The sequence below is a fragment of the Ips typographus genome, linkage group LG14 (genome assembly GCF_016097725.1).
Source record: "Ips typographus isolate SLU linkage group LG14, UJ_Ityp_2.0, whole genome shotgun sequence".
NCBI classification, from domain to species: domain Eukaryota; kingdom Metazoa; phylum Arthropoda; class Insecta; order Coleoptera; family Curculionidae; genus Ips; species Ips typographus.
The window spans coordinates 718,722-739,829 of NC_138435.1; the positions used below are offsets into that span (position 1 = coordinate 718,722).

The 21,108-nt window shown below is 37.0% G+C and overlaps 1 protein-coding gene and 1 long non-coding RNA gene across 6 annotated transcripts; one reads left to right on the forward strand and one right to left on the reverse strand.

Moving 5' to 3' along the window:
- Window positions 1–276: 276 nt before the first annotated feature.
- LOC145737774 (uncharacterized) lies at window positions 277–19,204 on the reverse strand. Of its 5 annotated transcripts, none has more exons than XR_014180474.1 (9): window positions 19,066–19,204; window positions 18,098–18,636; window positions 13,397–13,482; window positions 13,214–13,345; window positions 8,415–8,561; window positions 7,923–8,069; window positions 5,732–5,876; window positions 2,188–2,524; window positions 277–2,115 (listed from the first exon to the last, which is right to left on the reverse strand). It is a non-coding gene; the product is annotated as an uncharacterized LOC145737774 (long non-coding RNA). The 5 variants fall into 5 exon arrangements; XR_014180473.1 differs by having other exon boundaries at window positions 277–1,524; window positions 1,580–2,115; window positions 18,098–19,192; XR_014180472.1 differs by having other exon boundaries at window positions 2,188–2,356; window positions 2,406–2,524; window positions 18,098–19,188.
- On the forward strand, window positions 9,128–17,831 carry ich (zinc finger protein ichor). The gene is made up of 2 exons (XM_081992586.1): window positions 9,128–9,875; window positions 16,300–17,831. Exon 2 carries the CDS (start codon window positions 16,359–16,361, stop codon window positions 17,829–17,831), a length of 1,473 nt encoding a protein of 490 aa, XP_081848712.1. The 5' UTR covers window positions 9,128–9,875; window positions 16,300–16,358.
- Window positions 19,205–21,108: the final 1,904 nt, after the last annotated feature.

Sequence of the window (21,108 nt, forward strand, 5' to 3'; positions counted from 1 at the left end):
AATTTTGATTACTATTGACATTTTAAGATAAGAGATACTCCCTCCCTCCAACATTGTGTCGCTGTTTAGTGTTTATATGGTTGCATAACTTTTACAGGATACTACCAAATTGATCCTGACAGATGGTGAATGTTAATAATACAAATTGTGCCTTAATTACATATCAGTGATGAGCAATAAGACAAGGCGGTCATAACTGTCTTAGAATAAATATTGTTATAGTTACTAAATAGACACACACAAAACGAAAACTTTATTCCGATTTGAAAATGCAAGTTTCACCTACTTATCTTGTTTTATTTGTTTTACAAGTAGCAGAAAGATACAAAATAATGGTATCGTTGTCTTAGTGTAGGTTGGGTCCCTACATAACAGTGGTGCCCTGCATAAATCCCACACATACCCCTACCCTGATAAACATCGTACCATTCGTACCATGATCATGTATAATACCCACAGTTGCCAAATGTACCGACACTCACCATTTCCTGTAAATTATTCATGGTTTTCGTTCAAAGTGCCTTTGAGTAGTGGTGACGTTTTTTCTCGGAGAAAAGTCACGCAAACCCATAAACGATTGAATACCGGGTGAATTGATTTGATAGGATGGAATCGGAATGGATTTGGCATCGATGTTCGCCGACATCTGCGAGGCGCAGTGACCCACTGACCCACTCGCCCAGTTCTTCTGCGCCGCGAAGCGGTTGCACGGCGGTTTGGTTCTTCAGTTCCTATTGCTTCCATCACAATTGATTCTTAATTATTTTTATAGTTAAATGCGCCAAATTATCTACCATGATACTTTTTATGTTCTTATTCTAGGTTTTAACTATCATCTTTATTACTCTTTATAATAAATGACAGTGACCCGTTTTCGGTCATGACACCACGTTCGACCTTTCAGGGGCCTCTGGAACCTTTGACTTTAAAACTTATTTGCATGTTGGTGTGCGTTTCTTCTGACCCACAAATCTTCTCATAATCTGAACCTTAATGTAGGACAAGTCCAATCAGTGTTAATACACTGGCGAGGCTTACATCATTAAGGTCTAATTTGCGTGTGTGTGTGCGTTCGTCGAAACCTCGTTTCGGAAGTGGGACAAAATTTGAAGGCCAAGGAGGTAATCTCGTAAAAATCCCGTTGTCTTTGCTGCCGTCTCTGAATCAACTCGTAACGACGTTACGAAATAACTCGCAATTTCGGGGCATGCCTACATCCGCATGGACCACATATTTACCGTTGTTCACGACCAAAATGATGAGCTTCTTTTTGTTGGGTGTAGGTAGGACTCTTTTTCAGTTTGCTGATGATGACCAAGATTCGTTATTATTAATCATCTAAAAATAAACTTCTCATCCTCTTCACTCTAGATTTTAAAGCCTCTAAAGAGCTACTGATGAATCTCTGGCATTTGACCCGAAGAACCAGTACCAACAATCAGTCAAATGATGACACCAGAGTTACTTAGAATGAACAAAGACAGTGGTTATAGCAGATGCTCGGCTCTTTGCACTTAAACTAACCTGAATCGACGCTTTAGTATGACATTAGAAAGCGAAAATATTTAACCATAATTACCCTTGTTCGAGTGGCTGCCGCATGAAGCGAATACCTTATTGTGTCTTACAATACGTGCTCGTCATTCTAACAATGCGCCTTCAAAATACTTTTTTAACCTACTTTCCAGCTCTTCCAGACTTTTAAATAGTCCAGAAAAAAATAAAGAACGCCGACCTATTGACTCGTTTGCCCACTTGATCAAGATCGATTGAACCACATGAACGTAAAGAAAAGTCATTACTAAAGGTATAATGGGCCATTTTACGTCCATTGTGGTGTTTATTACTGCCACCAAGCTACCTCATTAACATTACCGATAAAGCCTTTTACTGTTACTGGTACTATTTTTGGTGTGATTGCCCATCATATGCACTGATTAGTGATGATTTCCATTTTAACACAAAAGTTCTTAGCAACGTGTTCCCAAAGAAATCTTTAACGCTGACGAATCGATCTATTTACCACGGCTGGTCAATTAGATTTGGATGATTAATGGTATCTATTCCATTTGATAAGTGGGTCGTGTTGGTGCGACAAAGATATCGCGCGACTAACTGTAACGAGAAGAGATTGGGATCGGTTTTTAAGACTTTTCCATCAGTAGGTCATAGGCTAAACCGTGTCACCTATACGCCGGCTTTTTTTCGGTTTGCCATTGTCTTTGGATTGACATTTCGAATGAGTTCGTTGTCAGGGTCGAGCCGATCCGCCCGTTCTACGTTAACAAACTTCCTCATCCATCCTTTTTACTGTTCATACAGACTATTACAAGCAGAAGGCGAGTAGCATCATTAACTGAAAAAAAAGCAATAAGACCTACCAAACCATGTGGGTGTAAACGAACCCTTCCTGGTAGCCACCTTGTACAGTTGAAGGGTTGGACCCAAGCAAAAGGGTTACGTAATTACGGTAGTCCGTTTAGAAGATTTATTTGGGCCAGACCAGTGACGTCGTGTGAACATCCTAAAAGTTTTAAAAGTAAATATTACTAAGCGGAAAGGACAACCAGAAAATTACCTGATGGTACCAACAAACCCTCTATGGGTATTTATTGCCGGCAAAAAATTTACTGGGAAAACGGTTAGAACGCTCACGTTTTTGCTTCCGAATTCAAAATTCCGAGATTTTATCGGTGCAATTGCAACAAAAAGGTTGACGGAGTTCATTAAACGGTAATTTATTTATCGTATGTAATAATAATTATTAAAGCATTTCTCCACCAAGGTTGACAAGCCCGCCGTAATCGTGGTCGGCATTTTCATTCACGAGACGCTACTCAAGGTTTTCTCTGTTTATGTTTTGGTATAAATGAACTGGACAATGTCATTGATACACTTTTGGATTAATAGGGTTTCATTTTAATGGTTTTATTTCCAGACAGCGCATTCAGAAAAACTCACAACACTTAAAGAGTGTCACGTGACAGCTGTCATAACTGTCAAAACTCACTCACCAGTGAGCGAAAAGTGTAATAAAATGCCAAATAGGTAGATGTGTTCCTTTGAGAAGTTGTATTTACCGCTCCATAGAGAGAGCAGACCGGATGTGACGCAGTGTTGCCAAGTCAAAATATTTAATGGAGGTAGAATAATCAGTCAAAAAACGGTAGATCAAAACAAATTTACATTATTATACAGGGTGTCTTTTAATCATCATTGATTCTTGCTATAAAAACCGCACTTCAAAAATACAGATTTTTCATTAATAATTGTTATTTTTTAATTTTGACAATAGTGACAGACATCACGTGGTTTTTAGAGAATAATTTGGAGTGAGCGAATTACTGTTTTAAGCGCATATTTAGAATCGTTATTAAATTTTCTGTTCAATAAACTGGTAGATAACATACAAAAAAACAGGAGAACGGTAGAAGAACTACAAAAACGGTAGATATACCGTTTAAACGGTAAACCTGGCAACATTGATGTGACGTTATGATGACGTAATTTGATAGCTGGTCAATGACAGTCATCAAGTTTTTAGAACGAGTTTTCTGACGTCATTTGACAATGTATCACATGCTCATCACTTTGAAAATGGCAATAATGTCACGTGGATAAGTCTTAAATGACTTTACAGAGAAGAGTTCAGTCAGCAAATTTTCTCTTCAAATATAAGTGGGGCTCAAATAAGTGGTTGCCACTGTCAACTGTCAAGAGAACTGTCATATGCAAGTTAGTTGCATGTGGTTGTCAGTTGTTTAATATACAGGGCGTTCCAGTTATCAACACGCTCCATTGGTCTGATTATTGTTCGGGTGACGTTGTCCGATCCAGTTTATTAATTCGAACACTTGCAAAAGTCCAAGTTTAAGTAACACAATGGAATCAACGAAGCAGGAGATTTCGCAAAATATGCAATATTTAGCCAGCCATGGGTGTCTGTGTATTTCGTGTGCGTTTGCTTTATTAATTATACAGGTAAACGGATTTGTTTCAGTGTGAACCCTGCCTTAAATCAGTCAACTCACAGGTAGTTTGTGATTGGTCAAAAAAAAACCAAGCAGGCTGACAGTTGCTCTTTTTTGACCAATCAATGAAATCTCAGCAAGAGGCGGTTCAAACTATACAATTACTTTGTTGTAATTAATAAAGTGTAATCACGATTTAATTACAAGTTTCATAAACCAGTGATTCCATGTCGTAAGCAAGGAAGTACTTTGGCCTTGCAAGGCCGGCTACACGTTCTTTCACCTCATCAGGACTACCTTGCAGCAATTTAGTATCTATCAGAGTATACCAGATACTGTAATTGGTAGGGCACCAGAAATATCAAGAATTACATCCATAAATTCTTTTAAAAGTCAAAAGTGGACAGACAATTGCCTTTTCAAGTCTTTTATTACACCGTTTAAGCGAAACAAATTAAAAGGGACGCGTTGTTTGGGCTTTTATTGTGTAGGTTGTTTTGTTCCAAAATGTAACTGCCCAATACCCTTAACATGGTTGTTTTTAGCAGTTAACGGACTGAAAACTTGAATTACCAAATCGTAATGAATTTTTGCCTTATAGGCACAACAAAAGTGTGATTTTTTGTGCTCGAGGTCCGTTCACGAATTCTTTCACAAGGCGTTTGGTAAGCGGATTGTTTAGAACTTATGTAAGCCGGAGTCTATATTATTAATAACACTGCACTGTGACGATTATGCTAAACCGTGGCTTAATCCGATCGGGAATAAAAACAAAAATAAATCAAACTTTTTTGCCAAGTTCATTGACTCGAGAAGCATTTATTGCCTAATTCGGTCTTAACCATTACATGCTGGACAACCGCTATTTGTGATTTATATACAGGGTGGTCCAGTTTTAAATGTCAATAAAAAAGTTTAAAAAATATTATTGTAGCCAGTTTTCATAGTTTCCAGACAAACTAAAAGACTTTAGTTTTGAAAATTGAATTAGAAAAGATAAAAATTTCAGAAGCTTAAAAATTGTGTTTGTAACCAGTTTTCATGCAAATCGAGAGACTTTAATACTAAAAATTGACTTGTAGACATAAAAACTACTTTTTCAAGAACTTGTTACTACAAATTCATACATTTAAACCTTAAAAATTGACTTGAACCCCAAAATGTAACTGAACTAATGAAAAGTGACATCAGAAGCTTAAAATTTGCATTTGAAGTAAGTTTTCATAATTTGAAGACAAATTTCAATATTTTAGTCTTGAAAATAGTCTTAGATGCAGGACATTGACATTAGATTCATGAAAATTGTCTTGAAAACGAACTTTTCGTGCTTTTTACTTTGCTTTTCATTTTCTTCAAATTCTGGACTATTTTTAGTGCTTCAAAACAGCTTTCAGCTTGGAAAATCGAGTTTCAAGACTATCTTCACCAAGTTATTGACATAGCAAATTTAAAAAACAATTTTTCCATTCTTCATAGACTTAAAATAGCATTCCAAGCTTTGTCACTATTAATTCGACTTCTAGACACCTCAGTGCTAAAAATTCGAGTATTTCTTAATAAACTAGACTGTTTTTAGTGTTTTAAGGCTGTTTTCAGTGCCTCAAATCGAGTTTCAAGACTATCTTTACAAAGTTTTTGGCTTATCTTATTTTAGTTTGATTTTCGGTTTACATTAGACCAGCAAAGTAGTTTGTCAGAAAAGAGTATTATCAAGCTTTTTGTAACGCAAACTTATTAAAAAGAAACTGTTTTTGAATTACCTGCACTTTGATGTAAGCGGTTTCACTCGGAGAGGGCAACAACTTTCAACCCGTTTTTTCGTGGAAAAACCATTACCACCACCTCCACTCTACTCAATACGTCCAGCCAGTACCTTAACAAACCGTCTGGTATGGTGGTTCACGGCTGAAATACAAATAAAAATGAGAAAAAACGCATAAACCACTCGTTTACATTACACACTGACAATAACAAACAAAATGGTCGACTGTCAAGGATAAAAAATAGTAGTAGGCCTTGGACGATTGACAAATCACATGACATCACTATCTGTATAGTTAATGCGGTCACGTTGTCAGAGATAATTGCATGCGTGGGACAAAGACAGAAGACGAAAAAAATACCAAGTAGGCCATATTTTCAGTACGCTGTTGCCAAAATCCAATATTAATTTTGTCGACGGTATTGGATTTTGGCAACAGCGTACTGAAAATATGGCCTACTTGGTAGTTTTTTCGTTTTCTGTCTTTGTCCCACGCATGCAATTATCTACGTTTCTCTGTCAGTTACACGGTTTTCCTATGGTCGGTTTTGGATTTACCACACCTGTATGTCGTGGCAATAAACATTATTGCGATTTAATTATTATTAGTTTTAACAATACAAGTGAAGATCACAACTCTGATGAAATAGACGTACGCAACGCGGAATTTTATTTCATTATTAGTGTACGTATATCGGCTAGGCATGTGCTCTCAGTTACGCACACTGATTTTTTTACTTTTACTTGTGCTCTGAATTGTTTTAACTTAAATATAATTAGCAGATTCTTTGTGATTTCACTCGGCCACTCGATGACTTAACTAACAGTGATGGACTATTTCATAGGAATCGATTTTTTCGTCATAAATCTACGGGGGTAGTTCCAGTTAAAACGATTTGCTGCTCCAATTTGTTTGTTACCGAAAAAAAAAAAAACTGAATTGTCCACGGTCGACCAAACATTGCCACAAGTGAATAGATTTCGGTTTTGCACCTTGTATTTACCTTTTTGGTTTGGCCGCCATACCTGTCCGTTCTCAATACAATTCGGGCTTGATTTATTACTTTTTAAATGCAACAGGTAGTCGTAAACGCGGTTGCGCTTAAATAGAACCGTAAAAATTTGGGACGCCCTTTTGCCTAATCCACCTGTGCGGTTTTTTCAAAAGTCTCTCCCCTGGAGACAACAATTTTAAGTCACATCAATTTTGACATTATTTGACAAGAGTAATAGCTTAACCAGAGTCGGAAAATTTTAATTTTTGGAAATTCACCGGAAATTTACTCTCCGGACTCTCGGAATGGGAAAATATCTGCCAAACTTGTCATGCATTCTAATTTCTAAATTTAATGATTAAAAGTACATTAAACTTTACTTGGATTGATGTACAATTAATTAAAAAACGAATTATTTTTGAATTTTCAAATTTTTCAATTTTTTTCGGAAAAATTACCGCAAATTTTACATCTCTGACCTTAACTGTACATCCAGCAAAAATTGATGCTATCATAATTACAAAACATTGATTAAACGTCCTGTCATTCGTCAACAAACCTGACGTCTACTTTGATTAGCATCAGCTGATTTTCAGTATCGACAAGACAACAATTCAAACAGACTTTGGTCGATTTGTTTATAAATCGACCCACTAAACAAAGATCCACGACCAGATATCGATGTATTGCTTCAACTCTGTTCCGCCAAAAACTACTTTTTATTACCCTTATTATAATGTTTATTGTACGAGTATTAAAACCCAAATTGCAGCGTACTTCCATTGTTTATACTCTCTTGTCGTTCGGGTTGGTTTTTTATTGTTCCGAAACCGCGGTCCGTTCGGCGTTACGATGGTTGCCCGCGCGTTCAAAAAGTGTCTCGGTTTCGGTGGTTGCCAAACCGCTTTTCGATTTGGCAATCGCACGAAATGATGACTATAGAGAGCAATGACAGTTCTTAATTATCAACACAAGCACGCAAAAAGCTTTTAACACAACCAAAATTCAAACCAAATTGATATAACGTCATAAATCAGATGTTGACAGCCTTGCATAGTTCGTTCGGTCGTGATGTCACTCTATTTTTGTTTGATTTTCGGTTTACATTAGACAAGCAAAGTAGTTTGTCAGAAAAGAGTATTATCACGCTTTTTGTAACGCAAACTTATTAAAAAGAAACTGTTTTTGAATTACCTGTACTTTGATGTAAGCGGTTTCACTGGGAGAGGGCAACAACTTTCTTATCCAGTTTTTTCGTGGAAAAACCATTACCACCTCCTCCACTCTACTCAATACGTCCAGCCAGTACCTTAACAAACCGTCTGGTATGGTGGTTCACGGCTGAAATACAAATAAAAATGAGAAAAAACGCATAAACCACTCGTTTACATTACACACTGACAATAACAAACAAAATGGTCGACTGTCAAGAATAAAAAAAATAGTAGTAGGCCTTGGACGATTGACAAATGTCACATGACATCACAATCTGTATAGTTAAGGCAGTCACGTTGCCTCTTATTGGTGTAGTAAGATTAGATTTTAAAATTTTCAGAACAGACCTATTATTTGCACTTTAAGCTAAGTTAGAGACTGTGTATAATACGGTTGAAAAAGTCACAGTCTGATCTGAATTTAAGACAAAAAACACATTTCTGGAATAAAAAACAAATTCAATGTAATTACCTGCACTTTAATGTAAGCGGTTTCACTCGGAGAGGGCAACAACTTTCTTATCCAGTTTTTTCGTGGAAAAACCATTACCACCACATCCACTCTATTCAATACGTCCGGCCAGTGCCTTAACAAACCGTCTGGTATGGTGGTTCACGGCTGAAATACAAATAAAAATGAGAAAAAACGCATAAACCACTCGTTTACATTACACACTGACAATAACAAACAAAATGGTCGACTGTCAAGAATAAAAAAAATAGTAGTAGGCCTTGGACGATTGACAAATCACATGACATCACTATCTGTATAGTTAAGGCAGTCACGTTGTCTCTTATTGGTGCTAGTAAGATGAAAATTAGATTTTAAAATTGTCAGAACAGACCTATTCTTTGCAGTTTATTGAAAAAGTCACAGTCTGATCTGAATTTAAGACAAAAAACAAATTTGTGGAACAAAAAACAAACAAATTCTCTGATTAACTCCGCTAAAAAAGCGAAATTAAACTCTCTTCTTGTTCTAATCGAGGATCGAACTTCATTGGACATCAACAGTCAATTAGAACAAGAACGGACTAAAAGTGTTTGATGCGTCCAGAAAATAAGGTCAATGCCAGTGGACTGGGTTATTCAACTTAATCGGGCGTCTTTTTGTCCATTGACCACAATAACAGGTTAGGGCAAGTCGGGTTAGAGCTGGTTCCGGTACGATTAAAGCGTCTTAAGAGTCGATTGATTAATGATGTTTTGATAGTTAGTTTTTTGGAACCCAAAAATGCATAGAGATAAGCTGATTGATGTGAATATCTTCAGTGCGTGGGTTTAACATCACCGACAGAGTAATAGTTTTTAGTTTGACAGGTCTATTCTACCAATCTGTCATTTAAGGAGGTATTGCCTAATCATAATGGAATGTCAAGAAAATTATTGGTCAGAGTCTAAAAAAAAAAATAAAAAATTAAGAACAGTGTGGATGAAAAGCAACCGAAAAATCTCATCTTCGAGGAACCCAAGCGGGCGACCGGCGAAGAAGTAGGTTAGCTCGGTGTAAATCTACAACAGGTACAGTTACTCTTCGGCATGGTGGGGTCGGACGGATTCGGCGTTCTTTGGTAGGTTCTCCGATGTCCAGTCTTGGCTCTCATGTTACCGAGAGAACGCTACGGGGTGGTCAACCAACGCAACTCCAACCCCCATCGACGTGAAGAACCCGCCCCCACGACGGTACGTGGTCGAGTGGCCCGCGCACTAACCAAACTTAGATCGAGTACGACAAATTGACCGTTTCTGGGGTGGTTCGGTCCGGTGGTGGAGTTAACAGTGCCCTAGTGACGGTTCACGCTGAACTAAGTGAGAACGGTGACATTGTAAATCCGGAAGTGTGCGGAAAAGTGCGGATGAGTAGAGCGCAATAGTGACCCATATTTTATATGTACCCACGGAAAATAATTGGAATTACAAATATCTGTTTCGGGTAAGTAATCTGCATTATTTAACGTAAAAAAAACACACACACAAACGAAAGGTTTGTATTGTTGTTTCAAAAAAGTGCAACGACTTGCCTTGGCAGTGGGTGAAGGACGACGAGTCACCGAGATTTCCTTGTGGGTTATTCTCGTACAACCAAATCGGGTTTTTGTAGTGATGGGACGTAAATTTACCGTGACCGGTAAGGTAAAGTAAAATTAGAAAATTAAAATTCAGTGTGACAGGAAAATTCAGTCAGAGTCAATCACCCTACTTTTCATACACACCCTGTATACTCCAAGCAAAAACGGTGCGTAATTTACGGTATTAAGGAGTTGATTAGGAACATTTTTGATTCCGTGCAATTTTTTTGTAACGATCACCGTTTTCGAGATATTTAGGAAAAACTGTTTGGTGCAACAAATTTACAAATCAGTGAAATTCAGAGACAGTCAGGAACAAAATCGCTTGTAAAACCCACTTGGAGTGACCGAATCATGTTTTTAAGCACATTTCTGGAATCCTCATTAAATTTCCTATCCAATAATCTCAAAAAAACACTACAAAATTTAGTACAGTCAGGGAGAAAAGTGGTGTCAAAGTAGAAACTGTCTAAAAGACAGGTTTGAAAGGACAGTCAGTGACAAAATTGCCTGTAAAACCCACTTGTAATAAGAAAATGACTGTTTTAAGCACATTTTTGAAATCCTCATTAAATTTCCTATCCAATAACCTGAAAAAACATTACAAAATTTGGTACAGTCAGGGAGAAAAGCGGTGTCAAAATTTGAACTGTTAGAAACACACTTTGAAAGGACAGTCAGTGACAAAATTGTCTGTAAAACCCACTTGTAGTAAGAAAATTACTGTTTTAAGCACATTTTTGAAATCCTCATTAAATTTCCTATCCAATAACCTGAAAAAACATTACAAAAGTTGGTACAGTCAGGGAGAAAAGCGGTGTCAAAATTTGAACTGTCAGAAACACACTTTGAAAGGACAGTCAGTGACAAAATTGCCTGTAAAACCCACTTGTAGTAAGAAAATGACTGTTTTAAGCACATTTTTGAAATCCTCATTAAATTTCCTATCCAATAACCTGAAAAAACATTACAAAATTTGGTACAGTCAGGGAAAAAAGCGGTGTCAAAATTTGAACTGTCAGAAACACACTTTGAAAGGACAGTCAGTGACAAAATTGCCTGTAAAACCCACTTGTAGTAAGAAAATGACTGTTTTAAGCACATTTCTGGAATCCTCATTAAATTTCCTATCCAATAACCTGAAAAAATATTACAAAATTTGGTACAGTCAGGGAGAAAAGCGGTGTCAAAATTTGAACTGTCAGAAACACACAGTATTAGTAATTTACCCATTCCTAGGTTTTTGATACTTGCTATAGAGATTTTATGGTAGCGTTACACCAAATTCTATTTAAAACATAGTGATTCACTTAAATTCAGTCGAGAACAGAAATTAAAGCATACCTTTGTTACTTCTTGGCTTTATACTCATTCAGTTTCATTTGTCGTAGCTCTGTAAACCCTACTGGAGTTTGTTTCAAGCAAATTTGTTGTGAAATCTGTGACGTTGCACCCAATAAATTAATAATTAGTTTACCAAGGGTAGTTAGGGTGTACCCTAAGCCTCTACCTAAGTGGTGATTTGACTGTGACAGACAAAGTAACAAGAAAAGTGTAAAATGTTACAGTCAAATAGGACACAGTCAAATAAGACACAGTCAAATAATAATATAGTTACGTTAAGAGAGTTATTTAAATGCAGTGTCACTTTTTGAACTACTTTTTACAGAAAAAGTGCATTTTTTACCTTAAACTGTTTGAAGAAAGGTACCTACAGCAAAATTGTTGGCCATATTTAATGGCTTGTACCTCAATTGTCTCAATAAAATGTAATAAACCAAAATGGTTTTGAAAGGCGGTTTCTTCTAGAATTAGGACCGTAATTCGTTTTGCCCAAAAAGTGATTTCTTGAATTTCAACCCAGTGCATTTGATAGTCGACCAAAATTATAAAATCCCCAAATATGACACCAAAAAAATTTTCTAAAATTATCCCAACTATCGTTGAAATTTAAGAATTTTGCAGCAGTAAGTCAAAATTCCTGAAAAACTGGCTTTTAAAACCTTTTTTATTCATTAAATTCGGATGAAGCATTTTGGAGATACAGTTTGGTATAGGTCTGTTCGCAGAAGGATTTCCAACTAGTAATCAAATACGTCCATTGGTCACAAATCAGAAAACGTCATAGTCACGTGAGCATTCAACCAATGAAACTTCAGACATTTACTGTTTTTGAGTTGGAAACCAGTCAGGGATCAACGATTCGGATTGACTAGTCAATCCTAAAAAATAACAGGATCGAAATGCTCTATCCAATTGAAACGGTGACGTCCATGCCATGGATGTCCGATGTAAACAAGATTGACATGACATTGACACATTAATTTGACGGACGGTGGCCATTTTTTATTTACGTTGTTTTACTATTAATCTCAAATTGAAATTACCAAACTGTTTGAGTTTTGTTTTCGTTAATGCATAATAATAAGATTTGGGCCTTTGTTGAACAACCTAACCTAACTTTTTTGGATCCTTACCGATTGGTCTAAAATTATCAAATGTAAGTAAAACACTCGATTGAATAATCGGATTAACAGCCCACGATATAAACGTAGTCATTTGAAATTATATCTATCCTTGTTTAATTCATTTAGGTATGAAACCTATGACACGACAGAGTGGGTGGGTCTTTTGCTGCTTTTTCTTGACCAATCACAGTGACAATTAAAGATTGTCTATTTGACATTGACAAACTGCGAGGTTGCCACATAAACTGTGGCTTGAAAATCGGTGGTTAACGAAAAGTGGATTTCGGTACGGTCGAGTTAAAACCGATCCGGTGGTAATTAAAAACTGGGGCACACCATACCGCAATATCAAATCCCACCGATGCCGGCTATATCTATTTAAATCAACAAGAAACAATGAAGAAACAAAGAATTTTCGAGTCGTCACACCGTTTCAATTAAAAACAGCGCTACCTAACTGAACCGAAGTTATCAGACCATCACCGCGACATTTTTTCGTCGCGTATTGTTCACTTCGGATGAACAAATCTCGTTCGTTTTAATAAATGAAACCAAAACCGTTCGAGAACCGATTTTTGGACGGATGGATGTGTCGTGTAGCAAACCAGAAACGACTCTTTTTGCACTTTGATTAACTGTATCAGGGCCGGCTAATTAGAACCGTTCGATCGGGATGTTCTGGCTGCCTGCCCACTAAATTCACTCGTGAATAACTTAACTAATAGATTTCCTACCGTTTGGCCTCCTTTATTCCAGTTCTTGCTGCTCCCATGAGATCGTATCTGATTTATGTTCTATCATCTCTTTCTAACGTCTTTGTTATTTACTGGTTACTGGTATTGTGCACTACCAAATTACTCACATAACTACAAAATAATTTCAGTACATTTAATAGTTAAAAACTGGATGACACTTACCACCTATGACCTATCCAGTACTGTGTTGATTTCATTGACTCTCCAAGTCGACGTTGACGTTGACATTGACAGAAGGATGTTTTCCCCTAAAAAGTTTAGATCAAAATTAGTGAATTGAATAGTTTTAATTGCAAATTTACTCCTGGCAAGTGGAAACTAATTGAAAAATGCTCGTTTTGAGGCTACGGTTGGTTGGGTTCAAAGAACCTTACTAAATTGACTTGGGTTTTATCTAACCGACTCATTATACTGCAGTACTCTCTCTATTTATAATTACCGTGAACTTGTGCAAAAAAATCGGTTAATCACATCCCGCATACTCTAATGACGGTGTCGTGCTAAGGAAGGCAACCTGTAACGCGAATATGGTCGAGGAGAAAGTTGTTTTGATACGAAATTTCAGAAGAAGAAGAAGAAAAACATTCATTTCCACTTTCCGAAAAATCTGTCAAATAATGCGACACAGAAGGAAGTGATAAGGTGGCCCCCATAATCAATATGCAGGAGTGATGATTTGAAATTAATATGTATGGCTAATTTAATGGCATTTTTTGTTATTAATTGGTTGAGAGAAAGTCGCCAGACCGGTTGTCATATGTTCAAGCTGTCGTTACAACGAAATAATCAGTCAAGTTGCGTTTTGTTGTGCAAATACCACTACAAAGTTTAGGCGAGAAGTAATAATAAAATAATGTCAACTGTCACTGTCAACGTGCGATCAATGAAATGACGCAGCTGGATGGGTCACCAAAATGTCCCGGTTCTCGTCCAATCAAACCGAAGCTGCAAGTACTAAATGTGGATCGTATGAGTCACTGTCGATGCGCTTGCAGTTTCCATATTCCGTTAAAGAAGCGACAGAAGTGAGAGTAATTCAGCAAACGATGCTCGACAACAGTACCCAAAACCGGAAGAATCGTTCGTGCTCGGTACGACCTGACTGAAGGGGGGGGAGACGATGTGCGGGGGAACCCGGAGCCCCAACTAGGCCGGCGACCCACTTTTGACGGCATTGTTAAGTCTGCGGTTTACTTTACGATGCCGCTGCCGTTGTCGGAAGTCTTGCAGATGCTATCTCCTCGTTGTATTCTTGACTGGATTTTATGATGTATATTCAATAATTGTTTCTTCAGTTAGTTCACCATCAGATGGAGAAATTCCAAACATTCCACCTTGTTGACCACGCTATACATGATACATGATTTTTGTCACTTGCATGAATCATATAGAGTACGCTTACTGCACAAGTTCATTACATAATTATTGTTACGACACTGGATTGAATTAAAATCAATGTATCATCTGCCAAATGGAATATTTTAGCACAAAGAGAAAGTGACAACCAAAGTTCAAAGAAATTGCAACTATTAAAGTGTTATGGTCTTAACCTTAAACTGCCCCACTGGAGAGAATTGTTGACAGATCGATGGAAAAATCCATCTTTAACCGACAAATTATCTCCTCATTGTTGCCGTGTGTATTCGTTGTCCGAAAGGACCGTTGTCTCAGTTACCTAACCCAAATTGTATTTCGTTTGGTAAATATAATCGTGGATGCGGGCCAAACTACCGTAATACATTAAATACCGCATAATAAACAATACAGCCCGATTCAAATTTTCAGTCATTTTTTAACAATCATTGTTATTAGATAGGAAATGTAGTCCAGGGCCTGATAAATTCGTATGCAGATGCACGATCCGTTATATTGTTTGTAAATGAGAACGTGTTGTGAAATTGCAAAATAAAGTCTAATTTATGTTCTAAATTAATATCCAATTTTCTGGAAACAAACTTTAATTTGTTCTTTAAACCAAAGTTTCACTTTCCTCAAACATCAACAGCCAGTACAAAGTGGTACCGTTAGACGGCGCTACTAAATTCTGCGCTGACCCAGTTCCGTCGACAGACTGGAGGATCTCCGCAGCATTGCGGGTTTGCCAAATGTCGCAAAATTATTATTCTAGCTCGAAATTAGAAAGTGGTTTCCATGCATGCAGTTTGCGTGCGATCAGTAATTGATTAACGCCAAACCAATCATCATTAATCAGTTATATAGTAGCCTATGAAAAACTGTTTGTCTCAAACGTCACTGTCAAAAGTTTGCGTATTCGTTTCAGTGTTATTTCTGAACCTAGAGTATCACGTGACACTGAACGTTTCCATTAATCAATATTTTGACATTAGTGAGTAATAATAATTGGGCAAACCAAACCAAACTGGACTAGGTAATTTAGTTAATTCGTCACATTAGCAAAAATTGACGCTAATATGCAACAGAGCGTCCGCCATTTGGTCGTGGCTAATGATAGATGCGCCAACGGTGCATGTTTCTTTAATTACCCGCCCATTAAAAATGTATAATAAACAAAATGTTATTAGAAGAGAAAGTTTGCGAACCGGTCAGGTAAATTTACAACGTTGTTGACCTCAAAACCGTGTATATATCTTCCTTTACGGGTGGTTCTGTTTGTTTTATTGTTGTCGATCGAAAGTATTAGAATAATACAGCAAATGGCAACACTGTTTTTTCCACCCATTCCTAATCCATTAGTGATGTTTTAAATTAAAGCACAGAGTGGCGCCATCTATTTAATTTTTGCTGGCCCTAACGGTACCATCGGATCAATTTTAGCTTCGTTGCTGAAGCGCTAATTCCAAAACCGTTAACCGAAAGTGAATTTACCTGGTCTCGTTTCTTGGCCTACTCCAGTTTTACATTTATTGTTTATTTGCCCGAACAGTCGGTACGGTTCCCTGATTAAATAGATTTTCACGCCTACCGTGGTACGAAAAAAAAAAGAAATTTTCTCAGAGAGAAACAATGCCTACTCATCAAACTGTTTTAATGGTTCCTCAAACAATGCCTCTGGAGGTACCAATAACACTGAATTTTTGTTGCAGATAAGCACGGTCGAGATGCTAAGATGACAAAGAAAAAACCACCTTAACCCGTGAAAACAATGAAATATCCCAACTTGTCCGGCAGCAACATGGCAGTAAGCGGCACCAATTCAGTGGACGAAGTCGATTCCATATTCACGTCGCCATGCTGGCAAAATTCTGGAGCTGGGGAGTTTATGGACCACAAACTGATCCTGGATGGGGCTATCAGCAATTTGGGTTCGGATAAACTTCTATTGGACGCGTCTATCCAGGACGACAGCGTGGACGTGGATACCAAAGCGTCTATGGACGCTTTGGATAACCTGCTCAGTTCCTCCCAATCGATGAGTTTGGCTGAATTAAAGCCTTTGCCCCCGTTCACCGGGTATACGGCTAATTTAAGTATAAACGGCATCCAGGGACATCACTATCACACGATATCCCAAAGGATACCAGAGGAGAACAACAACTACACCAATTACAACGAGCACAATATCGTGTCGAGTTCGACGTGTAATATCGGGTCGGATTCGGGGGACGAAAAGACAATGTACACAGTGGACGAGGTGGTTAAGTTAGGTTATGGGGACTGTGTGAGTGCCGATTCGGTTTCTAGTGCTATAAAATTCGATGAGTGTAATCAACCCGGAGTTGATTCGGCGGGGGTGCAGATAAAGACTGAAATCGCCGAGTACGACATTTCGTCGATTGACGATATTGCCGCCATTATAGGATCAGCGATCGCGGACACTACAGTACCTAACAACAACAACAATCAGGAAAGTGACGATCCTAACGCATCTAGGGACAGTTGGATGGACTTGGACGCGTGGATCGACCAAACTTGTGGAGAACAAAAAAGCTCCATGATGGGTCAGGAAGGAATTCAGGAGTTTCTGGTACCCAGCACTAGTAGCGAGTACTCCAAATCGCAAAACATGGAGTACGGCAGTAAAGTGCAACCACCTCAAAGCTCAACGTTGCAAAACCTACTAACTCACGGTAACATGCCTTTGTTGCAATACCGTCTTCAGAATGGTCCTCCAATCAAGCAGGAGACACCATCCTCAACAAACTACTCCACCGATCTAATCCCCACGTCGAGTCCTCCAGCCAATGTGGTCTCGACCACTGACAACCTTCTACTGACCGTCAATGGACGGTTTATCCCCCAATACAGTATTCACAGTATACACGAAGACCATAGGATAAGAAGTCCAGAGCTGATAGGACAAAACTACCCTCACACCACCACATCGACCACGCCAACGACAAAAAAATCGCGGAGTCGCGCGCAAAAGAAACAACAATCGGCTAGTTCCACTGTGTTCTCTACTGATCAGACTTTAGGATTGTTGGGCAAAGAGAAGCCCGTTCACAGGTGTAGTATATGTAATCGCGGTTTTCTGAACAAAAGCAATATCAAGGTACATTTGCGAACGCACACGGGGGAAAAACCGTTCCGGTGTGATACGTGTTCCAAAGCGTTTAGGCAGAAAGCGCACTTGTTGAAACACCAGCAGATTCATAAAAGAATCGGCCGAGATTGATAGGTTTACTCTGAAGCACCCAGTTTGATATTGAATTATAGCAATTTCATGGTAGTGCGCTATTAAGGGTCTTAACTGAGACAACCTAAAAACTAAAACACAGTAGGTTCGATACCTACTGGGTTTTAGCTAAATGCTGTAAACTTTAGCATAAGGCCCAGTTGTACATGCAGTGCTTTGATTAGGAATGTAGGTTAAACAAATTAACTGACAATCAGGGGTTTATAAAGATTGCAGGACAGTTAGAAGCCCCCTACATTTCTTACCTGCATAATTACTATTTTGTACCAAAACCTTCCAGACCCTTGCGTCAATCGGACCATCACTGTTTTCTTGTAACCTTAAGCTACACACTAAACTCACATACACTTTAAATTCCATTACATTACAACAAAATTAAAAATAATAAAACCAATAACAACATATAAATTAGGTTATGTTGTAATTAATATAAAACGTCTTCTAATGTCAGTCAGTTGATAGTAATGGGCTGTCAAATTATTTGATAGTAAGGGGCAAAGTGGCACTGACCTACAAATTTTGTTTGTTTTTTTTTTTAACTTTTCCTAAACCAAGTCAAGTATTTACAAAGTACAGCAGACTTGCAGAACAGTTATTTTAATGTGTTTTGAATTCGAACTCTATAAAAGTGGAAGTGGTAGAAGGGTTAAAAAAATTAATTGCTTACCTTCATAAGGGCCAAATGTCTTAAACCTTCCCTCAACCACAATAACTTCATTGGAGCCATTACTGCTATGGTGTAACTTCAAGGCACACGGTAAACTCACCATACTCACAAATTTCCCTTAAAACACAACAAAATTATTAAAAACCACAAAAAAGTATAAAAATTAATAACAAAACACCAATTAGGTTATGTTTTAATTTATGAACGGTGTCAAATGTCATTTAGTCTGTGGATAGTAAGGGGCTGTCAAATTATTTGATAGTAATGGGCAAAGTGGCACTAACCTTCAAGTTTTGTTTTTTTTTTTAGTTAAAACCCAACTAAACCAAGTCAAGTATTTATAAAGTACAGCAAAACAGTCATTTTAATGGGTTTTGTACAAAGATTCTGGGCTTAAGCTGCTACTATACCAGTAATAGTAAATTATTAGTTTTGAAAGTAGTTCAATGCAAAACTTTATTACAATTTCAATAAATTGACTGACAATTCCGACTCTATGGAGAGCTTGTGGAAGTGGTAGAAGGGTTAAAAAGCTTAATTGCTTACCTTCATAAGGGCCAAGTGTGTTAAACCTTCCCTCAGCCACAATAACTTCCTTGGAGCCATTACTGCTATGGTGTAACGTCAAGGCACACGGTAAACTCACAATACACACAAATTTCCCTTAAAACACAACAAAATTATTAAAAACCACAAAAAAAGTATTAAAATTAATAACAAAACAACAATTAGGTTATGTCTTAATTTCTGAACTGTGTCAAATGTCAATTAGTCTGTGGTTAGTAATGGGCTGTCAAATTATTGATAGCAATGGGCAATTCAGAAAATTCAAAAATGACAGCATTAGAAGCAGAAAGAGAAGCTAGAAAACAGAAAACACTAATTTGTAATAAACATTTAAGCTGATAATGTGGATTTTAATGAGTTTGGTGTAAATTTATTGTATGTACAACCGGGCCTGTGTTTTGCTGTACTGTTTCAAAGGCATTTGATAGAACAGGACAGAAATACACTATAAAACATGCCACTACCTGAACCACACCGTTCCACTCTTCCAAGCACCCTATACTGAAATCACAGTGTAAAAATCTGAAAAAAAAAAAACTGTAAATAAAACTACGGGTATCTTGAACGTTTTTTGTATTTTTTTTTGTAAATGTTGTGAATTCTGTACATTATTATTAGTTATTAGCGATTTTTAAAATTCGTTTTAATTTGTTTTTTATACTTGATTGCGTCACAAAAGGGTGTCTGAAAAAAAAAATTGCTGGTGTTTCACACTCGTGTCTATTTTGTTAATATGTGCAATGTGTAGTGAGTTTTGTAATACTGTTTATACAGAGAATAATTGATGGTTGACTGACAATTGTCAAGTAAAAAAGTGTTTTATTCATAAATTCCCCTACTAATTGCTTTTAATAATAGCATCACACAGAGAGTAGAATTTATGACTGCAACACTGCAATTGACAACTTATTTTGCCATTGCTTGTCAAAGTTCGACATTGTTGTCAAGTCTCTTTTAAACTTTCCGCCCGTTTTTCGTTTTACTACTAATGGAATTAAATTCTTGATTATAAAACTGAAAAGTGTCGATATATTTAAGTACCGGTCCTATTTATTCGTATGTAAGTTATTTATTTTCCATTTCGTCCTAGTTGTACAACCCTACAATTACATTACTAGTGCGGTAATTTGCGTGTACTTAATATTTAAGTAGAGAGTGTTTGTAATTTTTGCAAAATTACCTAAAAGTAAATCTGTTCTCGATTTTTGTACGCCAACTATACGAATAGTACAAAAAAAAAACAAGTTCTGCGCAATTTTTAGTTTACTAATATCATAGTAATAGTTACTTTTTAAATAATAATATAGATCTCAACTTATAGAGTCAGAAATCGTGATTTTGCCTTCTTCTTTTAGATTTAAACATTTGTCGTCAAAAGTGGTGGAATATTGCTGATTTATAGTTTTTTTTTGATTATTTGTGATATAATCATGTACATATTTATATATAGCTAGTGTATTTATTTTGTTTCCTCAAATTTATTTAATTTACACAAAAAATGCTTAGGTGTGTCTTCTTTTAATATTTTGTTATTATTTTATTTGTTGAATATGTTGTAATAATTTGTAATAAATACCATTACTTTATTAAGGTTCTTTGTAACGTATTTTTTTTAATCCACACAAAAATTCTCTCTAAAATCTGATTATTATTCATGATTGTGATGTTGAAATTAAATGAAATTCTCTAGGGAACCACTGAAGCGACATTACGTATTTTCTCATATATGCGTGTACTAATTGTTTTAATTCATTCAGTTGCGCTAGTATTCATTATTAATTCAGGATCTTGAAAACAGTTTTTGTCATTTTTCCCTTTTTATTCACGACCCTAAAAAACACATGTTATTACAGCCCCTAGTTTTACAACCTTATTTTGACTTGAGATTTTCTAATTGGGGCCATAAAATCGGGGAGGACAAGTGGTGTCGGGCAGCACGTGGGGCCCCCTCTGACAATACAATAATTTAAAGTCTAAACATCTGTTAGTTATTAAACGGCACTCTAAATATTTACGTTTCTA